Genomic DNA, 21,636 nt, shown 5'->3' with positions numbered 1-21,636 from the left:
ATGTCTTGCTTGAATTCAATGATTTAATCTTGCGCGGTAGATGCGTTTGAGAAGATTTGCATATGTTTATAGCATACAACATCAATCAATTCAGTATAATCTGCCTCTATTTGCATGTTTGAATTGACTTGATATGTGATTTACTTGTGCACACTTGATTTTGATTGTCTTGTTTCCAGTCCAAATATTTAAAAATTCTTAAATCAAGAAACATTTTCTGAACAAGCACAAATGATTGTCTTGTTTTCATAAATAATACGCCAAAATTAGGTTAGTTTTTCCTTAAAACAAGCAAAGTAATCTGTCAATGGGGTAAAAGAATGATCTTGTTTAGACGTAAAGCACTCGTCACTAGCTCTAGTTTACTCATGGGATGTTTTTTCCTTTGCACAAATCTTTCTCTTGAGTTCAATTATTTAATCTTCCACAGTAGATGCGTTTGAGAAGATTTGTGTGTTCGCAGCATACTACATCAATCAATGCAATATAATTGAACTCTGTTCACACATTTGAATTAACTTAATATGTAATTTACTCGTGCACACTTGTTTCTAGTCCAAATATCTACAAATTCTTAAATCAAGCAGCATTTTCTAGACAATCAATAAATATAGTCTTGTTTTCAAAAATAATGTCATAAAAGTGTTTTTTTTTTCTTAAGACAAGCAAAATAATCTGTCAGTGAGGTAAAAAGAATGATCTTGTTTAAAAGCAGAGCACTTGTCAATACCTTTAGCTTGAATTCAATTATTTGATCTTGCACAGTAGATGCGTTTGAAGGGAATGATTGTCTTGTTTTTATCAATAATACACCAAAATTAAGTGAGTTTCTTCTAAAAACAAGCAAATTCATCTGCCAATGAGGTACAAAAAATAATTTTGTTTAAAAGCAAAGCACTTGACACTAGCTGTGGTTTACTCAGGATGTTTTTTCCTCCTCTTGCACGATTGTTTTGCTTCAATTTAGTTATTTCATCTTGTGCGGTAGATGAATTTGAGGAGATTTACATGTGTTTGTAGCATACAACATCAATCAATTCAATATAATCCGCTTCTGTTCACAGGTTTGAATTGAATTTGTATGTAATTTACTCGTGCACACTTGAATTCTCCAAGTCTAAATGTCTAAAAACTCTTAAAACAAGAAGAATTTTCTAGAGAAGCACAAATGATTGCCTTGTTTACAGAAATAGTATGCCAAAATTATTTATGTTTTTTCTTAAAACAAGATCAAATAATCTGCCAATGGGGTAATAAAATCAATCTTGCTTCGCTTAGACATAAGAATATTTAGTTTGGTGTGAATTTAGCATTCATTGGTGAACTATTTGAAATTTCCCTCAGTCTAACACTGTCTTTGTCCTTCAACAGAGTATCCGTGCTCAGGAATGCTGGGAATGGTTTCAGGCCTGATCACAGACTCTCAGATCACCGTCTCGTCCCACATCGAGCGTACCTGGGTTTCAGAAAACGCTCGTCTGATGACCAGCCGTTCAGGATGGATGTTACTGCCACAGTCACAACCGTATGCAGACGAATGGCTGCAGATAGATCTGGCCGAAGAAAAACTAGTCAAAGGTTTGATCATCCAGGGAGGCAAACACCGAGATAACAAGGTGTTCATGAAGAAGTTTCGTCTGGGATACAGCAACAACGGATCCGATTGGAAATTGGTGATGGATGCTACCGGCAACAAGCCCAAGGTAAAAAATAGGGACACACACTGCATGAACTGTTGTGAATAAGTATTAGGTTGTACTGGACTGCTGCTCTCTTAGTTTCTAGATAATTAGTTGGAGAATATGGAGCTGTAATGTATTTTTCCCAAAGCCCTCAAATGAGATGAAGAAGAGAATAACAATAATTAAACTAGTGCTGTGAGCACAATATTGGGGGAAAATAGAGTGTGAGATGAAAATGTAGAAACTAGCACAGATACATTATGTAGGAAATCAATTAATTAAAATAACAGTCAATTATACAGGATAAATGCAAAAAATAGATGCTTTTTGTCTTATTTCTTTTCTAAATATCTTAAAAGTCTCAAATCATGAAGCATTTTCTAAAGTAAAAAAAATATATAGTCTTGTTTTCAGAAATAAAGAGTGAAAATTAAGCGAGTTTTTCCTTAAAACAAGCTAAAATAATCTGCCAATGGGATAAGCAGTGTTATTGCTTGTTAAAATGTTATTATTTTATAAAATGTGAAAAACAATATTATTTTGCTTGTTTTAAGGAAAAACACACTTAATTCTGACTTAATACTTCTAAAAACAAAACAATCTTTTCTACTTCTCTAGAAAATGCTTCATTATTTAAGAATTTGTAAATATTTGAACTGGAAATGAGACAAAAACTTTAGGTAAGAAAGTCATTTTTTGCAGTGGAGCGATTCTGGTCACCACATGAAACTGGAATATAAATGAAACTTGAATCACATTTTTTCCTTTTGTAGAGCAAAGACTATATACTTTATCCCTCATTAGAATACCAGAGACCCCAAAGAAACCCCTTATATCAGTTCCTTAGCTTGAAGAACAAAAGTCGACGCATTATCTAAAAGTCGAGAGGCATTAATGTTCCTTCATGACTGCTTGTCTTCTTCTGAAGCCTTTTTTCCTCTGGCGAATGTATTTTTCTTAGTCTGTCTCCTGTAAAACCTTGTCATGCTTGTAAGACTTCAGAAGGATGCTTTTGTGCATCTTGTTGTATTTAACACTTTATATTAAAGGAAATGCTTGCATTTTTGGTAATCACAACTTCAAGATGTCTCTTATATGGATAATGAAGCCGCATGCATTGCTCAGGTGTGATTTATTTGTTCATTTTTTCCCCCAGACTTCAAAATCTAAATCAGAGTCTAAAAAATCTTGACGTACTGTCTATAAATCTGATCTTTAGTTCTTATTTTCTACTGGATTCAGCTCAGGCGATTGGCTGCTCATTCTAGCAGCTTTATTTTCTTTCTCTGAAACCAATTGAGTGTATTTTGGCTGTGTTTCAGAAATGTGCAGCGTGGTTCAATCTGCATCATCTGGTAATGTAGGTGTTGCTAATATTCACTGACAAAGAGCAATTGCTGAATAATACCAAGAGATTTCAGCTGCTGTCTCGGCTTTCCATGCCTTTTTACTCCTTCCTTCATGTGTTTTTGGTGAGGTCAACTCTTATATGGAGAATAAAGCTGCAAGCATTGCTCAGGTGGGATTTTAATTTTCCACAGCCTTCAACAGAGTCTAAAACTCTTGACTGTACTGTGGGTCGCGTCTTTAAATCTGATCTTTAGTTGTATTTTCTACTGGATTCAGCTCAGGTAGTCATTCTAGCAGCTTTGTTTTCTTTATTTTCTGAAAGCATCTGAGAGTTTTCTTGGCTGCGTTTAGGATTATTGTCTTGCTGAAATGTCCACCCTGGTTTCATCTTCATCATTTGGTAATGAAGGTGTTGCTGAAGCAGATAATATTCATTTACACTGACGAGTTGCTGAATAATACTGAGAGATTTCAGCTGCTGTCTGGGCTTTCCATGCCTTTTTACACCTTCCTTCCTTCATGTGTTTAACACCTTTTCTCTGTGCTTTCATTTTATTATACAAAACTTCATATCTTCAATAATTACGTTTGTTTTCTTTGTATGTATGGATTAATTTGGGGTTTTTTTTCCCTCTAGTGAATGTCTTTTTCTTAGTCAGTCTTCTGTAGAACCTTGTGTCTTAGCTGTAAGGCTTTAAAAATGTGGTCAAAGGCGGATGCTTTTGTGCATCTTGCTGTCATAGACCGCAGTGTTAGCCTGTAGCCTTTCTTTTTTGCTCCAGCTCAGCCGTTCAGTGTCAGAAGATGAAGTCTTTCTTTTCTCTAGTGCTTTGTTGCATTAGAAATACAGCAGCGGCGCTTAAGTTAAGAAAGGTGCGAGCTGTGTGCCCTCGCACTTGTTCTCTTTCATTAAAGCTCTGTGCTTTGCTTTCCCTGTCAGACTTTGAGATACTCTTAATAAATCCTTCCCCTTTATCTTTTTCCTTTTCCTTCTTTTTCTCTCTGCTCGACTGCTAACTACTGTCTCGGACTCTGTCGTTGTGCTTTGCAGATTTTTGAGGGGAATTTGAACTATGACACCCCAGCGTTGAGGACAATGGAGCCAGTGTTGACACGCTTTGTTAGGATTTACCCAGACAGAGGCACTCCTGCTGGGATGGGACTCAGACTGGAACTTTTGGGATGTGAAATGGAAGGTAAGATGAAAACGGATTCACACACACATCTATAACCACAAACCTGGAGGAGTGCTGTAGCAACACCAGGAACACAGTTGCTCAGCTATTATAAAAGCAGTGTAAATTTAGCTCTGAGTTATATATTGCAGGTGTAGCATCACATTTCTGAGCTTCCTTACCTGTGGAGTTTTTGTCTTGTTTCTTGTCCAAATATCTAAAAATGCTTAAATCAAGAAGCTTTTTCTAGACAAGCAAAAAATATAGTCTTGTTTTCAGAAATAATGAGTCAAAATCAAGTGAGTTTTTCCTGAAAACAAGCAATTAAGAGTTTCATCGACTGTTTGTGATGGTGTTTATCAATGCAAAATACCACAGATAAATAAAAGTTTTTTTCTTTTTCAATATATTAATAACATGCACAAAACCCTTACAAATTTTAACAAAACAAATTAAACATATTTTATCATTTGATTTCAACAAATGAACAACCTAATGTGCTTATGGCTTTATTAATATTGTCACATGAACATAATCTCTGAGCTTTACTTGTAAATAGTTTAATAAAAAGTGGCGCTCCTTTATTTAGCCGCAATGACTCATGGGACTTCTAGAGCTAATTCTGCGGGTAGAGTCTGCATTTGATGTACCCTCAATATTAAGAATGCATCTGGGTTCTGTCATGTGTCCTTCATTCTTGCGGTCTTAAGTATTGGAACTGAACTTTGAAAGTTTTCGTTACATGGGAAAGCAAGGACACAAGATTCCCATTGTCTTGCTGAAATGTCCACCCTGGTTTTAATATCATTATCTAGTAATGTAGGTGTTGCTGAAGCACATACTATTCATTTACACTGACAAAGAGCAGTTGCTGAATAATACTGAGAGATTTCAGCTGCTGTCTGGGCGTTCCATGCCCGTTCACACTTTCCTTTCTTCATGTGTTCAATGCTTTTCCCTGTTGTTTAAATTAATAACACAAAACTTCATTCCTAACACCTAATTAGTTGTGTTATCTTTGTATCTATGGATTTCTTAGGTTGTTACTGGCATCTGGTGAACATTTCAAGTCAACAGTACCATTAGAAATATGTTTTCTGAGAAAAAAAAGTGGTGACATATTCAGTATTTATTTTACCCGATAATTAAATTCAATTTAAGTTTACTTGTAAAGCATTTTCACAATAATTATAGTTTCAAAGCAGCTTCACAAAAGATGCACATCATTGCATTGCAGTCAATAATGCATCGCCTCACTGCATATTGTCTAAACCAAGTGAACAAAAGACAGACAAAATGACAGACGTCTGATCTTAAAAGCGAGTTTGAAGTGTGTGGTCTTATTAGTACAGATGCTTTTTTTATTGAATTTGGACTTATCCACTCTAGAGAGCAGGACAGGGTACGGCTTAGCTTTCTTCATAATTACTTGTCCCATCAAAGGAAGTCTCCTACACAGAAACGCAGGGACTCTCCTAAATAACAGCTGGAGATAATCTTTGGTCCACCTGCCTTGAAGGATTACGGAAAGGTCCTTGATGTCTTCCCCTCTGTCTTTATTCTGAATTAGTTTAGCTCTGATGGTGTGTGTGTGTGTGTGTGTGTGTGTTTTCTGTTGAGGCAGCGTTAAGTGGATTTACATATTGGATTTGGGAGAGACTGTGAGACTTGCTTGTGTAAGCCACAGCATCCCATCGGGAGCTTTAGTCGGATGATAATGCTTGTTTTCACTTTTAATGCCAGCACACGCACGGGCAGTCCAACACTCGCCATATCAGTCAAAAGTTTGAGATTTTCTTTTTATGTCTTTAAAAAAGCTGATCATGCTCATCAGAGCTGCATTTATTTGATCAAAAATACCGTACGAGTATTATTTAATTATATTTTTTTAGTATTTTATTATATTATTGTATTAATTAAATATTATTTATAAAATGTCCTAATCAAATGTTGGCTCAAATGTAATTTATTCCTGTGATTCAAAGCTGAATTGTCATCATCATTCGTCATTGGTGTCGTGATTTGTTCTATTATGATCAGTTGTTATTGGTACAAAATTATTAATAATGATTCTAACAATTATCAGTGCTGGAAAAATATGCTTCATAGTATCATGAAAACTGTGAGATATTTCACTTTAAGGATTCTTTGATAAAATAAGGTTCAAAATAATAGCTTTCATTTGCAATTTTTCAACATTATAAATGTGTTTACTTTCACTCTTGATGAATAAAAGTTAAAAATAAATAAAATAATGGTACTTTTTAATGGTACTGTATTTGTTTCCCTAACTGACGACAAAAAACAACACCAAAGGCGGACTCATACTTCTGCATCAAGTGTAATCGTGCATTTATACTTCTGCATGCCGTTTGTGTTGCTCTGCAATAGCTCTTCTGAAATGCTAGATGGCAGTAGGTGTTTATGTTCCTCTGTGTCGAGTTTCTTCGCTGGTGTTTTGTTATTTCTGAATGCTACCTTAATATACAAGTAGCTCAGCCTCGCTCATTCTGAGGCTGGAACTGGTGGACATGCAGCAACTATAATCATGAGGTAAACACAAAACAATAGTCTCCATCTGGAGCTCCTTCATGGGACTCCACACTTGTAAACCCTCGCTCCATCAGGCTCGCGGCTCTCAGCACCGCCTACACTCATCATAGATGGCAAGCTGACCAATCACAGAGCTTGCAATGCATGTTAGTTGTTAAGTTTTTTGCATATCATCATCGCTGTCAGCTTTTATGGCAAAGATTAAGGGCTCTATTTTGACGGTCCATGCGCAGAGCGCAAAACGCAGGGCGCAAATGCTTTCAGGGCGTGTCAGGACGCGTTTTTGCTAATTTAAGGACGGGAAATTTGCCTTGCGCTTCGGGGCATGGTGTAAAAGGGTTGAGTTTATTTTCTTAATGAGTTATAGGTGTGTTTTAAGAATAAACCAATTAGAGTCTCATCTCCCATTCCCTTTAAGAGACAGCTGCGTCGTGCCAAGAGCGCATTCGCTATTCACAGGACGCAAAGTAAGTCTAAGTGGAAAAAATGAGCATTTCACAAGCAAACAGTTCACATTTTTTTTAACAGAAAACTGTTAAACAGAGCATCTACTGCGTGAGAATGAGAGATAATGGATCACTTTCACTTTTGCTCTTGGATAGGGAAACCTTTATGCACAGACATCAATTAGTCTATAAATAAATACTTTTGTTTGTTAAGCGCAAATATTCGTTTCAAAACTATTTCTAAATTCAGTTCTAATTTCCAGCAAACGAATAAAAGAATAATAATAACAAAATGTGCTGAAAAACCTGAGTTATATCCTAATACACATGCTGTGCCCCATATGGTCTAAAACCCGACAGGTGGGCAAATCTAAGCTTGTTTTTAATAAAACTAATATAAATATGGATATAATAAATAATACTGCTAATAATAATAACATTATACAAAAGCTAATTGTTATGAATGAACTGAAAAAGCCTCTCGAGATGAAGAAGACATAAAAGCAGTGATTTTTCATATTTATGTCGGCTAGAAAATAATATGTTTTGTAATATTTTAATCCTTTATATTTATATTCTATATCTATTCCTATTATATCCTATATATATCCTTAATATTGACATTTTTTCATATGTAAAGATATTTGTCTATTGCTCTCTTGTGTGTATTAAGCAGTGTGTAAGCGAGGCGCAACTCTGCGCTGGAGTTTAGACCGGGTTAGTTTTGGTCTAATGAAAAATCTATTATAGTTTCTCAAAATAGCGACGCGCCAGCGGTCCGCCTCATAACGCCTCCTTTTTAGACCAGAACGCCTATGAGCGCACATATGAGCGCTAATGCATTTGCTATTTAAACAGTGTAGCGCAACGCCTCAAAACCACTCTTGCGCCAAGCTGAAACTACCAAAAGACTACTGCGCCAGGCCTTGCGCCACACTGCGCCGGGTGCATGATAGGGCCCTATGTCCTTTTCCTGGTCTTTAAAGTGAAATATTTCAACATAAACAAACGAGGCTAAGAAAATGTTCATTCTCGATGTAAATTTCAGACAGCACAGAGGTTTTTGGCATCTGAACTCTTTAAATATTAATTTTTAAATTGGGGTGAAGTCAGTTATGCTGAGCACTGTAGAATCAATAAAATAACTTTAATATTTAATATTGCAATAACTTTTCACATTTTCTTACTGTATTTTTTAACTTATAAAAGCATTTAAAAATCATTCACTGCAAAAAAACAATTTAGTTTTTGTCTTGTTTATAGTCCAAACATTTAAATATTCTTACATCAAAAATATTGTTTTGTTTTCAGCAATAATGAGAATAAATGAAGTGAGTTTTTCCTTAAAACAGGCAAAATAATCTGCCAATGGGGGGAAGTAAAATAATCTCATATCAAAGCAAAAACAAGATCGCTTTTTACCCCATCGGTAGATTATTTAGCTTGTTTTAAGGGAAAACTCACTTCATTTAATCTCATTATTGCTGAAAACAAACCAATATTTTTGATGTAAGAATATTTAGATGTTTGGACCCTAAACTCAAGTAAGAAAAGCTCTTATAATCAAATAAGTGACCCCGTACGCACACATACACACTCCTAACAGCAGGGCGGCGAGTCCTAGCAGGAGTGTGTGTGGCCAACAGTGCTGTCCAAGCCACTGCTATGACCTCTGCGTGACCTTTCGGCTTTAGAGCCTCTCTTAAAAATGCCCACACAACTTCCACTCCAGCTCCCGTTTCCCCCTCTCCCTCCCTGCACATTTGTTCCCCCTCATTTCTATCCCGGGAAAACCCTGCAGGCTTAAGGGCAGCTCATTACAAGCTGAGAGTAAACACAGGGCTTTAGGCAGATGTAGGCAAAGGCCACATCCAAAGGGGGCACGGGCGGCCATAATGAGAGGACACAACCATCTGTACGGGCCCAGGGTGGAGCATAACATCCAAAACCCCAGCACCCAGAGTCACGCACAGGCCTGCATCAAACGCTCGCACACTTGGAAAGAACAGAATCGTTAAGATGATTTGTGGATGACAAAAAAAAATGCAATGGTTTTTGGACGTTCAGTAATCTCCTACTTTGAGAATTGGACCGTGCCATGTTTTTTGGGGATGAGAGATGATGCTGTCGTGTGCATTTTTGGGGTGTCAAAATTAATTATTTCTTTAATGCATTGTGTTATAGAAGATGTATCAGTTATTCGTTCATTCGTTTTGTTTTCAGCTTAGTCACTTTATTAATCAGGGGTCGCCACAGCAGAATGAACCGCCAACTTATCTAGCATATGTTTCATGCAACATTGATGCTGTTTTGGTGTACAATTGAAAAAGGTCACATTAACCCGAACCGGATCGCTCACTGGACGTTTATCGGTAGAGGAAGAAACACTAGCCGTGCGAATATGCTATTGCACCGAATCAATGACATGAGAAATGGAACCGATCTGAACTGTGAGAGCAGTGTTGATTCACACCCCTAATAAATCTGTCTAATTTCATGATCTCTATTTTTCTGTGTGCAGTGCCTACAGTGCCGCCTACTACACCCGCAGCCTCCACCACACCGTCAGACGAGTGTGACGATGACCAGGCCAACTGCCATAGTGGAACAGGTGATGACTACGACCAGACAGGTGCTAACACCCGCCTGCAGAGACTGCACACGCACTGGCTGCATCTTTTGCATTGATAATCCCACTAGACTAGCGTTTCTCAATCCCGGCCCTCGCGCTCCACCGCACTGCACTTTTCATATGATTCTCTCTTCACTTCAGATGTTTGTTCTAGTTCGACCATAAGCCAAGTGAATATTCCACCTTCACTTTAGTTTAAAAGCAGCATATATGTTTCATTTAAATGGCATTTTCTGGCATGCTTATCAGTTACTTAGGGCAGGGCTTTCAGTCCTTTAGGGTGGGACTATCAGACTTTATGGGGCGGGGTTATCAATTCAGGGATGTGCTATTAGTCATTTAGGGCGGGGCTTTCAATAATTTGGGTAGAGACTATTAATCCTTTAGGGTGGAGCTATCAGTCCTTTAGAATGGGGCTATCAGTCATTTAGGGACGGACTATCAGTCTTTTGGGGCGGGGCTATTATTAGTTCAGGGAGGAGCTATTAGTCATTTAGGGCGGGGCTTTCAATAATTTGGTTAGAGGCTATTAATCCTTTTGGGTGGAGCTATCAGTCCTTTAGATGGGGCTATTAGTCATTTAGGGACGGACTATCAGTCTTTTGGGGCGGGGCTATTATTAGTTCAGGGAGGAGCTATTAGTCATTTAGGGCGGGCTTTAAATAATTTATGTAGAGGCTATCAATCCTTTAAGGTGGAGCTATTAGTCATTTTGGGTGGAGATATCAGTCCTGTTGGGCGGGGCTATCAGTCCTTGTTGAGCGGGCTATCATTAATTCAGGGAGGAGCTATTAGTCCTTTAGGGCAGGGCTATCAATAATTTAGGCGGGGCCATTAGTCCTTTTAGGCGGAGCTATCAGTCATTTAGGGAGGGGATATTAGAGCATGTTTCGTTTCTACTCTGCCTTCATTCTTCAATCTTCCAATGATCCAGTCGGTTCCCGATAGACAAAATCATGCACCTTCCTTCTTTTTTGTAGGACTGTTTTAATTGGATGTAGATCACACTATTGGAGAAAGTGTTAACTTCCGTTTCATGCTGACTTTAAATAAAACAGACATGTGAAATATGGGTAGTGGTGGTGTGTGAGACCAGGATTGAGAAACACTGCACTAGACTAATTGTGCTTCTTGCTTCTGCAAATAAACCTTTTTTTTTCGGAAACGCATCTACAGTAATCTCCACAGACCCTAATCATCTGCTCCCTCATAACCACACTAACCATACTAGAACTGAAGTATACTGTGCATGGTATGCAAATTCTCTGTATGCATCTAATATTGAAATAACCTCCTACATTTGCCAAATGCGCTCCACTTGACCTTCCATTTCATTATAAAGCCAGACAGTGATGAATGAATGGCAAGCCGTATCAAACGCAGTCGCAACTTCCACTTTGTGACTTCGGGGACTGCCAAAAGTTAGGATCATTTCAGACAAAATTGGATTAAAAATGCAAATTCACTCAATTTATTTCTGAGTTGTCTCGCTAATGTAAAACTGCAGTGTAGCAAGGTCAAACCACAACAATGTAGCATGCTTTAGCTTTTCTTTATATATAATCGAATACCTCAGGGCGACACGGTGGCTTAGTGGTTAGCACTGTTGCCTCACAGCAAGAAGATTGCTTGTTTGAGTTCCGGCTGGGTCAGTTTTCTGTGTGGAGTTTGCATGTTCTCCCTGTGTTGGCGTGGGTTTCCTCTGGGTGCTACAGTTTCCCCCACAAGTCCAAAGACACGCAGTATAGGTGAATTGGGTAAGCTAAATTGTCCGTAGTGTATGTGTGTGAATGAGTGTGTATGGGTGTTTTCTAGTGATGGGTTGCAGCTAGGAGGGCATCGCCTACATAAAACATATGCTGGATAAGTTGGCGATTCATTCCGCTGTGGCGACCCTTGATTAATAAAGAGACTATGCCGAAAAGAAAATGAATGAATAATTAATTAACTTAAAAATGCCTAAATTTTATTGATGTTATGCTGTTTAATTACATTTTTGGGTCATTCATATTTGAAGCATGCATTTTGAAATATATTTGTAGTTCCACATCAGCACACTGCAGTTTTACTTTATATTACAGTAGTACTTTATACATGCTTTACTATGTGAGCCAATCAAGATGTGTATCTACTCTAAAAAAAAAACAATGCTTGATTGTTTTAATCCAATGTTGGGTCAACACTCAATTTTAATTACATTTTTAACCCAACTGTTGGGTTTGTCACTTACATATTTGACCTAGCATTGAGTTAATACAGCCTAGTATTTTAGTGTATTTAAACATGAATAAATATGATTAAAACACTGATTGTGAAATTGTACTGTATAGGGCGGCATGGGGCGCTGTGGTTAGCACTGTGGCCTCACAGCAAGAAAGTCGCTGGTTCAAGTCCCAGCAGGCATTTCTGAGTTTGCATGTTCTCTCCATATTGGCATGGGTTTCCTCCGGGTGCTCCGGTTTCCCCCACAGTCCAAACACATGCGCTATGGGGGAACTGATTAACTACATTGTCCGTAATGTATAAGGGTGTATTTGTGAATGAGAGTGTGTATAGGTGTTTCCCAGTACTGGGTTGCAGCTGGAAGGGCATCCATTGTGTAAAACATATGCTGGAATAGTTGGCGGTTCATTCCGCTGTGGCAACCCCAGATATATAAGTGACTAAGCTAAAGGAAAATGAGTGAATGAGTATAGTATGTAGCATGCTGCATGTTATTATCACATTCCAGATCATTCCATTTCATAATCACAGTTTCTCAGTAGACAGCATACAGCCTGACAGTAGACACTTCAGTGGTGTTTAAGTTTGATTAGTAAACCTTCTCCTGCTTTCCAACTGCTACTACTAACACTACGCTTAAAATTATGCCTCTAATCTCCTCTGTGTTCACTTCAGTGCAGTCTCACAGAGTGTGTGTGTGTGTGTGTGTGTTGCACAGAATTACACTCCCCTCTGTTAAAGGCTAAAAGCAAAGGTTCCACATGGACGGAAGCGTATTTGGATGTCTCATCTGGCAAAGCTTGTTTTAAAAATGCCAGGCACACATGCAAAGAGGGGAATTAGCACAGTCAGATCCTGATTACACCCAAACAAAAAACTCCCCAGCTTTAGCTGTTTATCTGTTTCTCTTCATACTATAGGTGGAACCACTGCGACAGAGACGATCAGGGAGATGAGCACCATTCCAGGTGAGAAAGGTACGGAGCTCTTAGTACTGTCTGTAATTTCTTCAGTTATATTGGGTTTGGCCAATGCACACTCCATTAATGGTGCACTGTTAGCATATTTTCTTAGATTACAGTTCACAGTTCAGAGACCATTAATGAGTGAGCCAATTATAGCTCATTTACTCCAATCTAAAACTGACAATACCAATATATATATATATGGTAGCACATAGGCAGGTAATGCATTTCCAAACATGAACAAACAATGAACAATTCAATTCCTAAAGTAGTTATTCATGATGTTAAAGAGCACCTATTATGCAGAAATCCCTTTTATAAGGGGTTTAAATCCAGTTGTGTGTCAGCAGTGTGTGAATATCATCAGCTTCCAATGGTAAATGTTAATTAATTCTATTTGTTCTAATCAGACTTGGTGAAGGCAGTCTGCGGACACACTGTGATTGACATTCTCCCTTTGTATGATGTCATTAGACGGGGAAAGCCCCGCCCACTAGTGCCCACCTCTCCTTTTTTAGCATAAACAGCAGCCCTGAGTGAGAAGCAGTCGTCTCTCCAATAACAATAAGAGTGTTTGAGCTGCTGAAGATGATGTCAGCATAGACTAAGAGCATTATAGATGTGGAGTTTTAGATGAATAGCAACATAGACTGACACAAGCATGAACACACACACACACACACACATACTGAAGCACACATGCACACCTGACCAGCACTGAGAACTCTAGTGCTGTTTTTAATCTGCCTCTATGCTGACTCGTAGGCATTTGTAGCTCCGCCCTCTTCTGAAAAGAGCACAATCTCATTTGAATTTAAAGCGACAGTCACCAAAACACCACAATTAGGATCAAAGTCTAAAAGGCTCAGTTTCAGAGAGATCTGTGTGGTATTTTGAGCTGAAACTTCACGCACACTCTCTGTAAGGACATCAGAGACTTATTTCACCTCTTGTAAAACGGGGTGTTATAGGTTTACTTTAATAATAGTTAACGAATAGTTGTTAGTTCATGTTAATGTGCATTAACTAATGTTAACAAGCTGAACTTTGTCCTGTAATCATGCATCAGTAAATGCTGAAAAACTATGGTTCATTCTTAGTTGATGTTAGTAAAACTTATTAACCAACATTATTTATTTGTCCTGTTTTGTATAGTTTACACATGCAAGCAACCATTTAGAACAGTCTAGCAACCACTCAGTGCATCCAAGCAAGGCCCTTTCATTATGTCATTGACAATAGGCTGTAAATATTTTCTTTAGAAAGATTTTAGCAACACAAATTGCCAACAATTTTGCAATTCTGCTTGGTACTAGCAGCACAGAAAACACTGCAGCTTTAGGAGAGACGATTGTCTTTGTATGTTTCTTTGTTCTGTTTGCTTGTTGAGGATATTTGATTATAAGTGTGTAAGCTCAAAGAGGAGTGTGTAATCTTGTTTCCGAAGTGTTCTTCTGGAAATCTATAAAGGCTCTTTCTGATTTGCTCATTCAGCATAATGGCTGATTAGCCATTCAGGACTGTTCACTAATGGGCAAATGAGAAGTGCCCCTCAGCTGACCTTGCCTAATTAGCCTGTGTGCATGTGTGTGTGTGTGTGTATATATGTGTGTGTGTCTTGTATTTCTAACATAGTGGGGTCCAAATGTCCCCACAAGTATAGCAATTCCAGTAAATGTGGAACTTGTAGGGTCTTTTTGGTCCCCATGAGGAAAACGGCTTATAGATCACAAAAAAGTGAGTCTTATGAAAATGGAAATATGCAGATTGTTTCCTGTCAGGGTTGGGTTTAGGGATAGGAGGAAATCATAATGTCTATTGTAAGTCTTCTGTTTGTATGTGTGTGTCTTACACACCAAATGTCCCCACAAGTATAGCTATACCAGTAAATTTTGACCTTGTGGGGATTTTTTTGGTTTCTAAGTGGAAAACGGCTACTAAATCAGACAGAATTATGTATTTTAAAAATGTAAAAATGCAGATTGTTTATTGTAAGGGTTGAGTTTAGGGATGGGAAGAGAGAAGATACAGTCTTTACAATATAAAAATGTCTATTGTAAGTCCTTATAAAGATAGTCATGTGTGTGTGTGTCTGTGTGTGTGTCTTGTATTTCTAACATTGTGGAGTCTAAATGTCCCCACAAGTAAAGCTATACCAGAACATCTTGACCTTGTAGGGACTTTTTTGGTCTCCATGAGGAAAACAGCTTATAAATCAGACATAATTATTTTGAAAATATAAAAATGCAGATTTTCATGTTAGGGTTGGGTTTAGGTGTAGTATTGGGCTATAGGGAGAGAATAAACAGTTTTTATCAGCACAAAAATTATTACGTCTATTGTAAGTCGCTATAAAGATCGCCGTGTGTGTATGTGTGTGTCTTGTATTTCTATCATTGTGAGGTCCAAATGTCCCCACAAGTATAGCTATACCAGTAAATGTTTACTGGTATACCAAAAAAGTCCCCATGAGGAAAATGGCTCATAAATCAGACAAAATTAAGTATTTTGAAAATATAAAAATGCAGATTGTTTCATGTAAGGCTTGGGTTTAGGTGTAGTGTTGAGGTTGAGGTAGAGGGAGAGAATATACAGTTGTTACAGTATAGAAATCATTACGTGTATTGCATTGTAAGTCTTTATAAAGATAGCCGTGTGTGTGTGTGTGTGTGTGTGTGTGTGTGTGTGTGTGTGTGTGTGTGTGTATGTGTGTGTGTGTCTGTCCTTGTATGGGCATCAGCAAAACAAGTGTACAGAATGAAGGTCCCAATAAGCATGCGTCCTTGTGTGTGTGTGTGTGTGTGTGTGTGTGTGTGTGGTCTTGGTTTGTTAACATCTAGTCTATGTGTGTGCGCTTTCTATTATTGGATGTGGTTTATTTGCTATGACAAGCATTCGAAGCTTGTAGAGCGTTCAGGACCGCGGTGGAGGGTATCTGTGCACTGTCCTGCACTGCGACAGGCCCAATCCATTTCAAGATGGAAAAGAAGAAATAAGTTCTAATTGGAAACTGGCATCTTGCGCAGCGGCAGTGGCTGCATGCCTGAGCTGCGGCTTTTAATGGGAAATTCTTTCCTCTGCATTCAGTGAGCAAATACCCTGTGAAACTCGCAGAGAATCCTGGCATTATTAAGGGAGCGGAGCGCTTGGCTTTATTAAACTGTCTCCAAAAGCAGCGCTGAGTCTGTGCAGGCACCGGCGTATATCTGACATCCGAGACGTGCTTCTGCTTTTCTGTCTGTCTCAATTCCCTCTGCTTTCTCTCTTTGGCTTTCCATCTCTCACTCAATCTAACATCGTTAAATCCCTCCCTCGTTTTTTTTTTCACGTCAATCTCGATTTCAAAGCTCCATTGTTTCGCATGTTCTGCATTCTCTCTCAAGACCCTGCTATATTTGGGGTATGAATGTGGATTTGGCTTAGGCATAAGAGAATTTGGAAGTGCTCGTGCTTAAACATTGGGGTTTTCTGTGTGTAATTTAACTCTCTATTGCCATCAAGTGGACAACAGATGGAAAACATGTTGCTGAGGTGGTCAAATCAGTCCTAGGGTGGCATTAAGAATGCGTTTAAATGATCAAATGTGGCATTTGTAATGTTTTAAGTTATTATTTCTGTACATAAAAGAGTTATGAGAGGATTTCCGCAAAAAAAAATCCAACGCAGCATATTAAATGCTTTTGAAGAATCATGTAACACTTAATACTGGAATAATGGCACTGAAAATGTACATTTGAATTATATATATATATTACATTTCAACATGTATTACAATAGAAATCAGATATTTTGAATTGCAATAATATTTCAGAATTTACCTGATTTTACTGTATTTTTAATGCATTCAGCCTTTTTAATTATATTATTCATATACTTGTCACACTTTACAACGTTTCATTAGTTAATGCATATGCTAACGAGAACTAATGATGAACAATGCTTCTACAACATTCATTAATCATAGTTTAAAATTTACTAATGCAATAATGCTTATTAATATTAGTTAATGCATCGTGAGTTAACATGAACGACTTTATTTTCAGTAACTAACATTAACAAAGATGATTAAATATTGTATTAATTGTTTGGTTGTGTTAGTAAACACATTACCTAACTAACCTTATTATAAAGCAAATATCTCAAAGTTAATTCCTGGAGGGCCGCAGCTCTGCACTTTTGCTCCAAACCTAATCAAACACAATTGATCTAACCAATCAGGGCTACTAGAGAGTGAGTTGGAGGTGGTTGGAGATAATCTGTGCAGAGCTGTGGCCCTCCAGGAATTGAGTTTGAGACCATTGTTATAAAGTGCTAAATTATTTAAATAACATTTAATATATTTAATCATCTTAATAAGATAAAAATAATAATTGTGAAATATGCATACTATTATATAACTGCATGTGACTTGTTTAGTATTGCAGAGCATGTGTTAATATTTCTCCATGTGTCTGCTCTCTCTATAGCATTCCTGTGGTTTGCTTGTGACTTCGGCTGGGCAAATGATCCTTCGTTCTGCGGCTGGATCTCCGAGGACAGCGGTTTCAGGTGGCAGATTCAGTCCAGTGGCACCCCGACTCTAAACACCGGCCCAAACATGGACCACACAGGTGAGAAAACCCAATGAACAGCATGCACACTCTGAAATAAAGCTACAAATGCTGTCACTGGGGTGATTACCTTTTTAAATGGCACGTTTTAGTACCTAACATGGTTCATATTGATATAATAAAGGTATATATAATTTGACTAGGTACAGTACTGTACTGTAAAGGTGCTGTATGTAAGTTTTTGATCTTTTAAGCATAAATATACCATAATGGGTTTACAGATATTTCAGAATCATGCTCAGTGAACATACTTGTTTATCTGATAAACAAAGCGAAAGTCAGATATTCTGCTTTGAACATGTGCGCTCCGTGTCAGAATGCCTGTCTTTGTTTTGATCTCTCTAGCTCCGCCCACTGACAGTTTTAACAATTATATTTCAGCACCCTGGGTTGTCTTGGCTGGAAAACAGTGCATTTCATTTCAGTCAGGAAGGCTGCATCTATGTTACGGACAGCAGCAGCCTCCAAAATATGGGACAGATTTACAGTTATAAAAACCCACATGAGTTGTTTTTAATTAGCAAATAATACAAATATTACAAACGTAAACATTAGCTGACTGTCAGGCAAACTCACTCCTATTTATGTCATCAATCTGGCAACCTGCGGGTTTGTTTTAAGTCTTCGTGTTTTGAATTTGGACTGCAATACTTAGTATGACCACTCGATCGAAATAGGTTGTTTTTAATTAGGAAATAATAGCAATTTTACATATGTAAACATTAGCTGAGCTTAAGCTTTGATCATCAGGCACACTTAGTCCTGTTTGTGTCATCAATCTGGAAACCCTCAGGTTTGTTTTTAAGTCTTCGTTGGAGGGTTCGGGTGAAAAACCCTTTAATTTTTTTAATTTGGACTGCATTACTTAGTACGACCACTAGGTGTCAATGAACTTGAGTTGTTTTTGGAAGTAGCAAATAATACCAATTTTACACTCAAGGTTTAAGCTTAAGACATGATCGTCAGGCACACTTTCTTATCAATCTGGCAACCTATGCTTGTGTCTTGTTATCTATAGGAGGGTCGGGTGAATTTAAACTGCACCACCTAGTTCAACCACTAGGCCGTCAATCCTATACTGTATCTTTAAAGGGAACCTATTATGCCCCTTTTTACAAGAAATAAAATAAGTCTCTAATGTTCTTAAGAGTCTCTATATAATATAGACTATATACAATATTATAATCAATGTTTTGAAACTGCCTTTTTTTGATCCTAATTGCAACATTTTGGTGACTGTTGCTTTAAATTCAAATGAGATTTTCAAAAAAAGGCGGAGCTACAAATGCCTGTGCATCAGCATAGTGGCAGATACACAAAGAAGACTTCCTATGCTAATGAGTTAGAGATGGTCACTAGAGGGCGGAGCTTTCCTCCTTTGAGGACACGTACAACAGGAGAATGTCAATCAAAGTGTTCCTACAGACTGTTTATATCAAGTCTGATCATAAACAATAAAAATGAATACATGTTTACCATTAGAAGCTGGTTTAAACCCCTTATAAAAGTAATTTTAGCATAGTAGCTCCCCTTTAAGTTACTATTATGGACTGTTTAGATGGATCTTTTAAAAATGTACCAGCTCAATGGCAGCTCCCATGTGTTTACTTCCGAGAGTGTGATGAAAATAAATCCTCCGGACCTCACCTCCGCTTCATTGCTTCAATGCAGGCGGATCAGGGAACTTCATCTACACGCTGGCGACCGGAGCTCAGGAGACAGAAGTGGCCCGGTTAGTGAGTCCGTCGGTGTCGGGCCAGGACTCAGACCTCTGCCTGTCTTTCTGGTACCACATGTTTGGCTCTCACATCGGCACGCTGCACATTAAACAGCGCAGAGAGACCAGTCAGGGCTCGGCTGATGTGCTGCTGTGGACCGTCAGCGGACATCAGGGCAACCGCTGGAGGGAGGGACGCGTCCTCATACCACACTCCAACAAACCCTACCAGGTACACATGCAGAATATCTGAAAGAACAATGAATCACGATACACAAACTGTTCATTTACTGATATTTTACAGCGTCTTTCCCAAAATTTATATGGAAATTTGTCATGATTTCCAAAAACTGTACTGAAGACTGCAGTAATGATGGTGAAAAGTCAGATTTACATGTGCAAATAGTTCTTTTACTGTAATCATAATGTTGTTGTACACTTTATTAGTAACGTTCTGAAGATGAACGTACTTTATTGTGTGTGTTTGCAATGATTACAGGTAATAATTGAAAGTGTGGTCGAGAGGAAGAGTTGGGGAGACATCGCTGTAGACGACATCAAAATCTTAGACAATGTGAACATGGCCGACTGCAAGGGTGAGTCAGATGAACTGTTACAGAGTTGAAGGCTGACTTGTTTTATTAAAATATGATTCATTTCCATGAGTTCTCTGTCTAGTAGTCACACTTGTAAATTATCCATATGCACTGAAAAAGAGAGACAATTAGAAGTAAAACTCACAATTATTAACAAAGAAACAACGTGATTAACACATTGAATGAACAAACATTTGAAGTAGAAAGACTTTAAAAGATTATTGGAGTACAAGTTAACTTATTAATCACACACACACACTGTAAAGCTGAGGGGAAATGACAGCTTTGTTATCATTTATCGGAATGTATTAACTTGCTGTAGGTTTTAAATAATTGTGTAAGTTAATGGTGTACAAAAATGTATTTAATAAATTCTCTCACACACACACACACACACACACACACACACACACACACACACACACACACACGTGTCTATACATTCATTGCATATCTAGGGATTTCATCGCCTTTAAAGTGAAATAACTGAATATAAACATATGAGACAAAGAACAATTGTCAGTTGGTAAACTTTGACACATTTAAAGAGTACAAAACCGCTAAGTTATGTCAAATTATATGCAATTTTAATAGCATTTAAAGTGAAATAACTGAATTTAAATAGAAGTCTGATTAAAAAAAGATAAATTTCTTAAACTTTGGCACTTTTTAAGGGAACAAATGCAAAGTCCACTAAGTTATAGCAAATAATATGCCACTTTAATTGCTTTTAAAGTGAAATAACTGAACATAAACACAGGAGCCTGATAGAAATCATCATTTTGGTCAACTCTGACACATTTGAAGAGTACAATTTCAAAAACCGCTAAGTTATGTTAAATTATATGCAATTTTTATAGCTTTTAAAGTGAAATAACTGAATTTAAATAGAAGTCTGATTAAAAAAATCATCATTTTGTTAAACTTTGACACATTTCAAGGGTTCAGATGCAAAGTCCACTAAGTTATAGCAAATAATATGACACTTTAATTGCTTTTAAAGTGAAATAACTGAACATAGACATAGGCTCCTGAGAAAAATCTTAATTTTGGTCAACTTTGGTGGGTTCACATGCAAAAACCTCTAAGTTACGGCAAATAATATGCTATTTTCATTGCCTTTACGCTAAAATAAGTGAATATAAACATAGGAGCCTTTACAAATCATCATTTGGTTCACTTTGGCACATTTAAAGAGTTGCAGATGCCAAAACATCCAAGTTATAGCAAATAATATGCTATTTTCATTGCTTTTAAAGTGAAATAAGTGAAATAACTTATAGAAATCGTCATTTTGATTCACATTTGAAGATTTAAGATTAAAAACCTTTAAGTTATGGCAAAGAATATGCTATTTTCATGACCTTTAAAGTGAAATAACAGAACATAAACCTGACAGGAATCGTAATTTTAGCTAACTTCGACACTATGGAGGAGTTCACATGTAAAAACCTTGAAATTTTGGCAAATGATATCCTATTTTCATTGCATTTAAAGTGAAATAACTAAATTTAAATACAGGAGTCTGAGAGAAATCGTCATTTGGTGAACACATTTGAAGAGCTCAAATGCAAAAACATCTAAATTATGGCAAATAATATGCTATTTTCATGACCTTAAAGGTAACTTTAACTACAGTCTTTACTTGCATCTTTGTTTTTAATCATTTATTTTAAATACAATCTGG

At 37.4% G+C, this 21,636-nt stretch overlaps 1 protein-coding gene across 24 annotated transcripts in view; it reads left to right on the top strand.

Annotated features, from left to right (window-relative positions):
• The window catches only part of nrp1a (neuropilin 1a), a 453,654-nt gene that overhangs the window by 426,308 nt on the left and 5,710 nt on the right, over positions 1-21,636 (top strand). For 6 of the 24 annotated variants that reach the window (XM_073940109.1, XM_073940102.1, XM_073940110.1 and 3 more), the window contains 7 exons: positions 1,372-1,703; positions 4,084-4,228; positions 9,728-9,817; positions 12,982-13,029; positions 17,493-17,636; positions 19,308-19,585; positions 19,853-19,949. In XM_073940109.1, the coding sequence (XP_073796210.1) occupies positions 1,372-1,703; positions 4,084-4,228; positions 9,728-9,817; positions 12,982-13,029; positions 17,493-17,636; positions 19,308-19,585; positions 19,853-19,949 (1,134 nt within the window). 24 annotated transcript variants of the gene reach the window in all.

The sequence above is a fragment of the Danio rerio genome, chromosome 24 (genome assembly GCF_049306965.1).
Source record: "Danio rerio strain Tuebingen ecotype United States chromosome 24, GRCz12tu, whole genome shotgun sequence".
In the NCBI taxonomy this organism is placed as follows: domain Eukaryota; kingdom Metazoa; phylum Chordata; class Actinopteri; order Cypriniformes; family Danionidae; genus Danio; species Danio rerio.
This window is presented reverse-complemented; position numbering and strand designations above follow the sequence as displayed.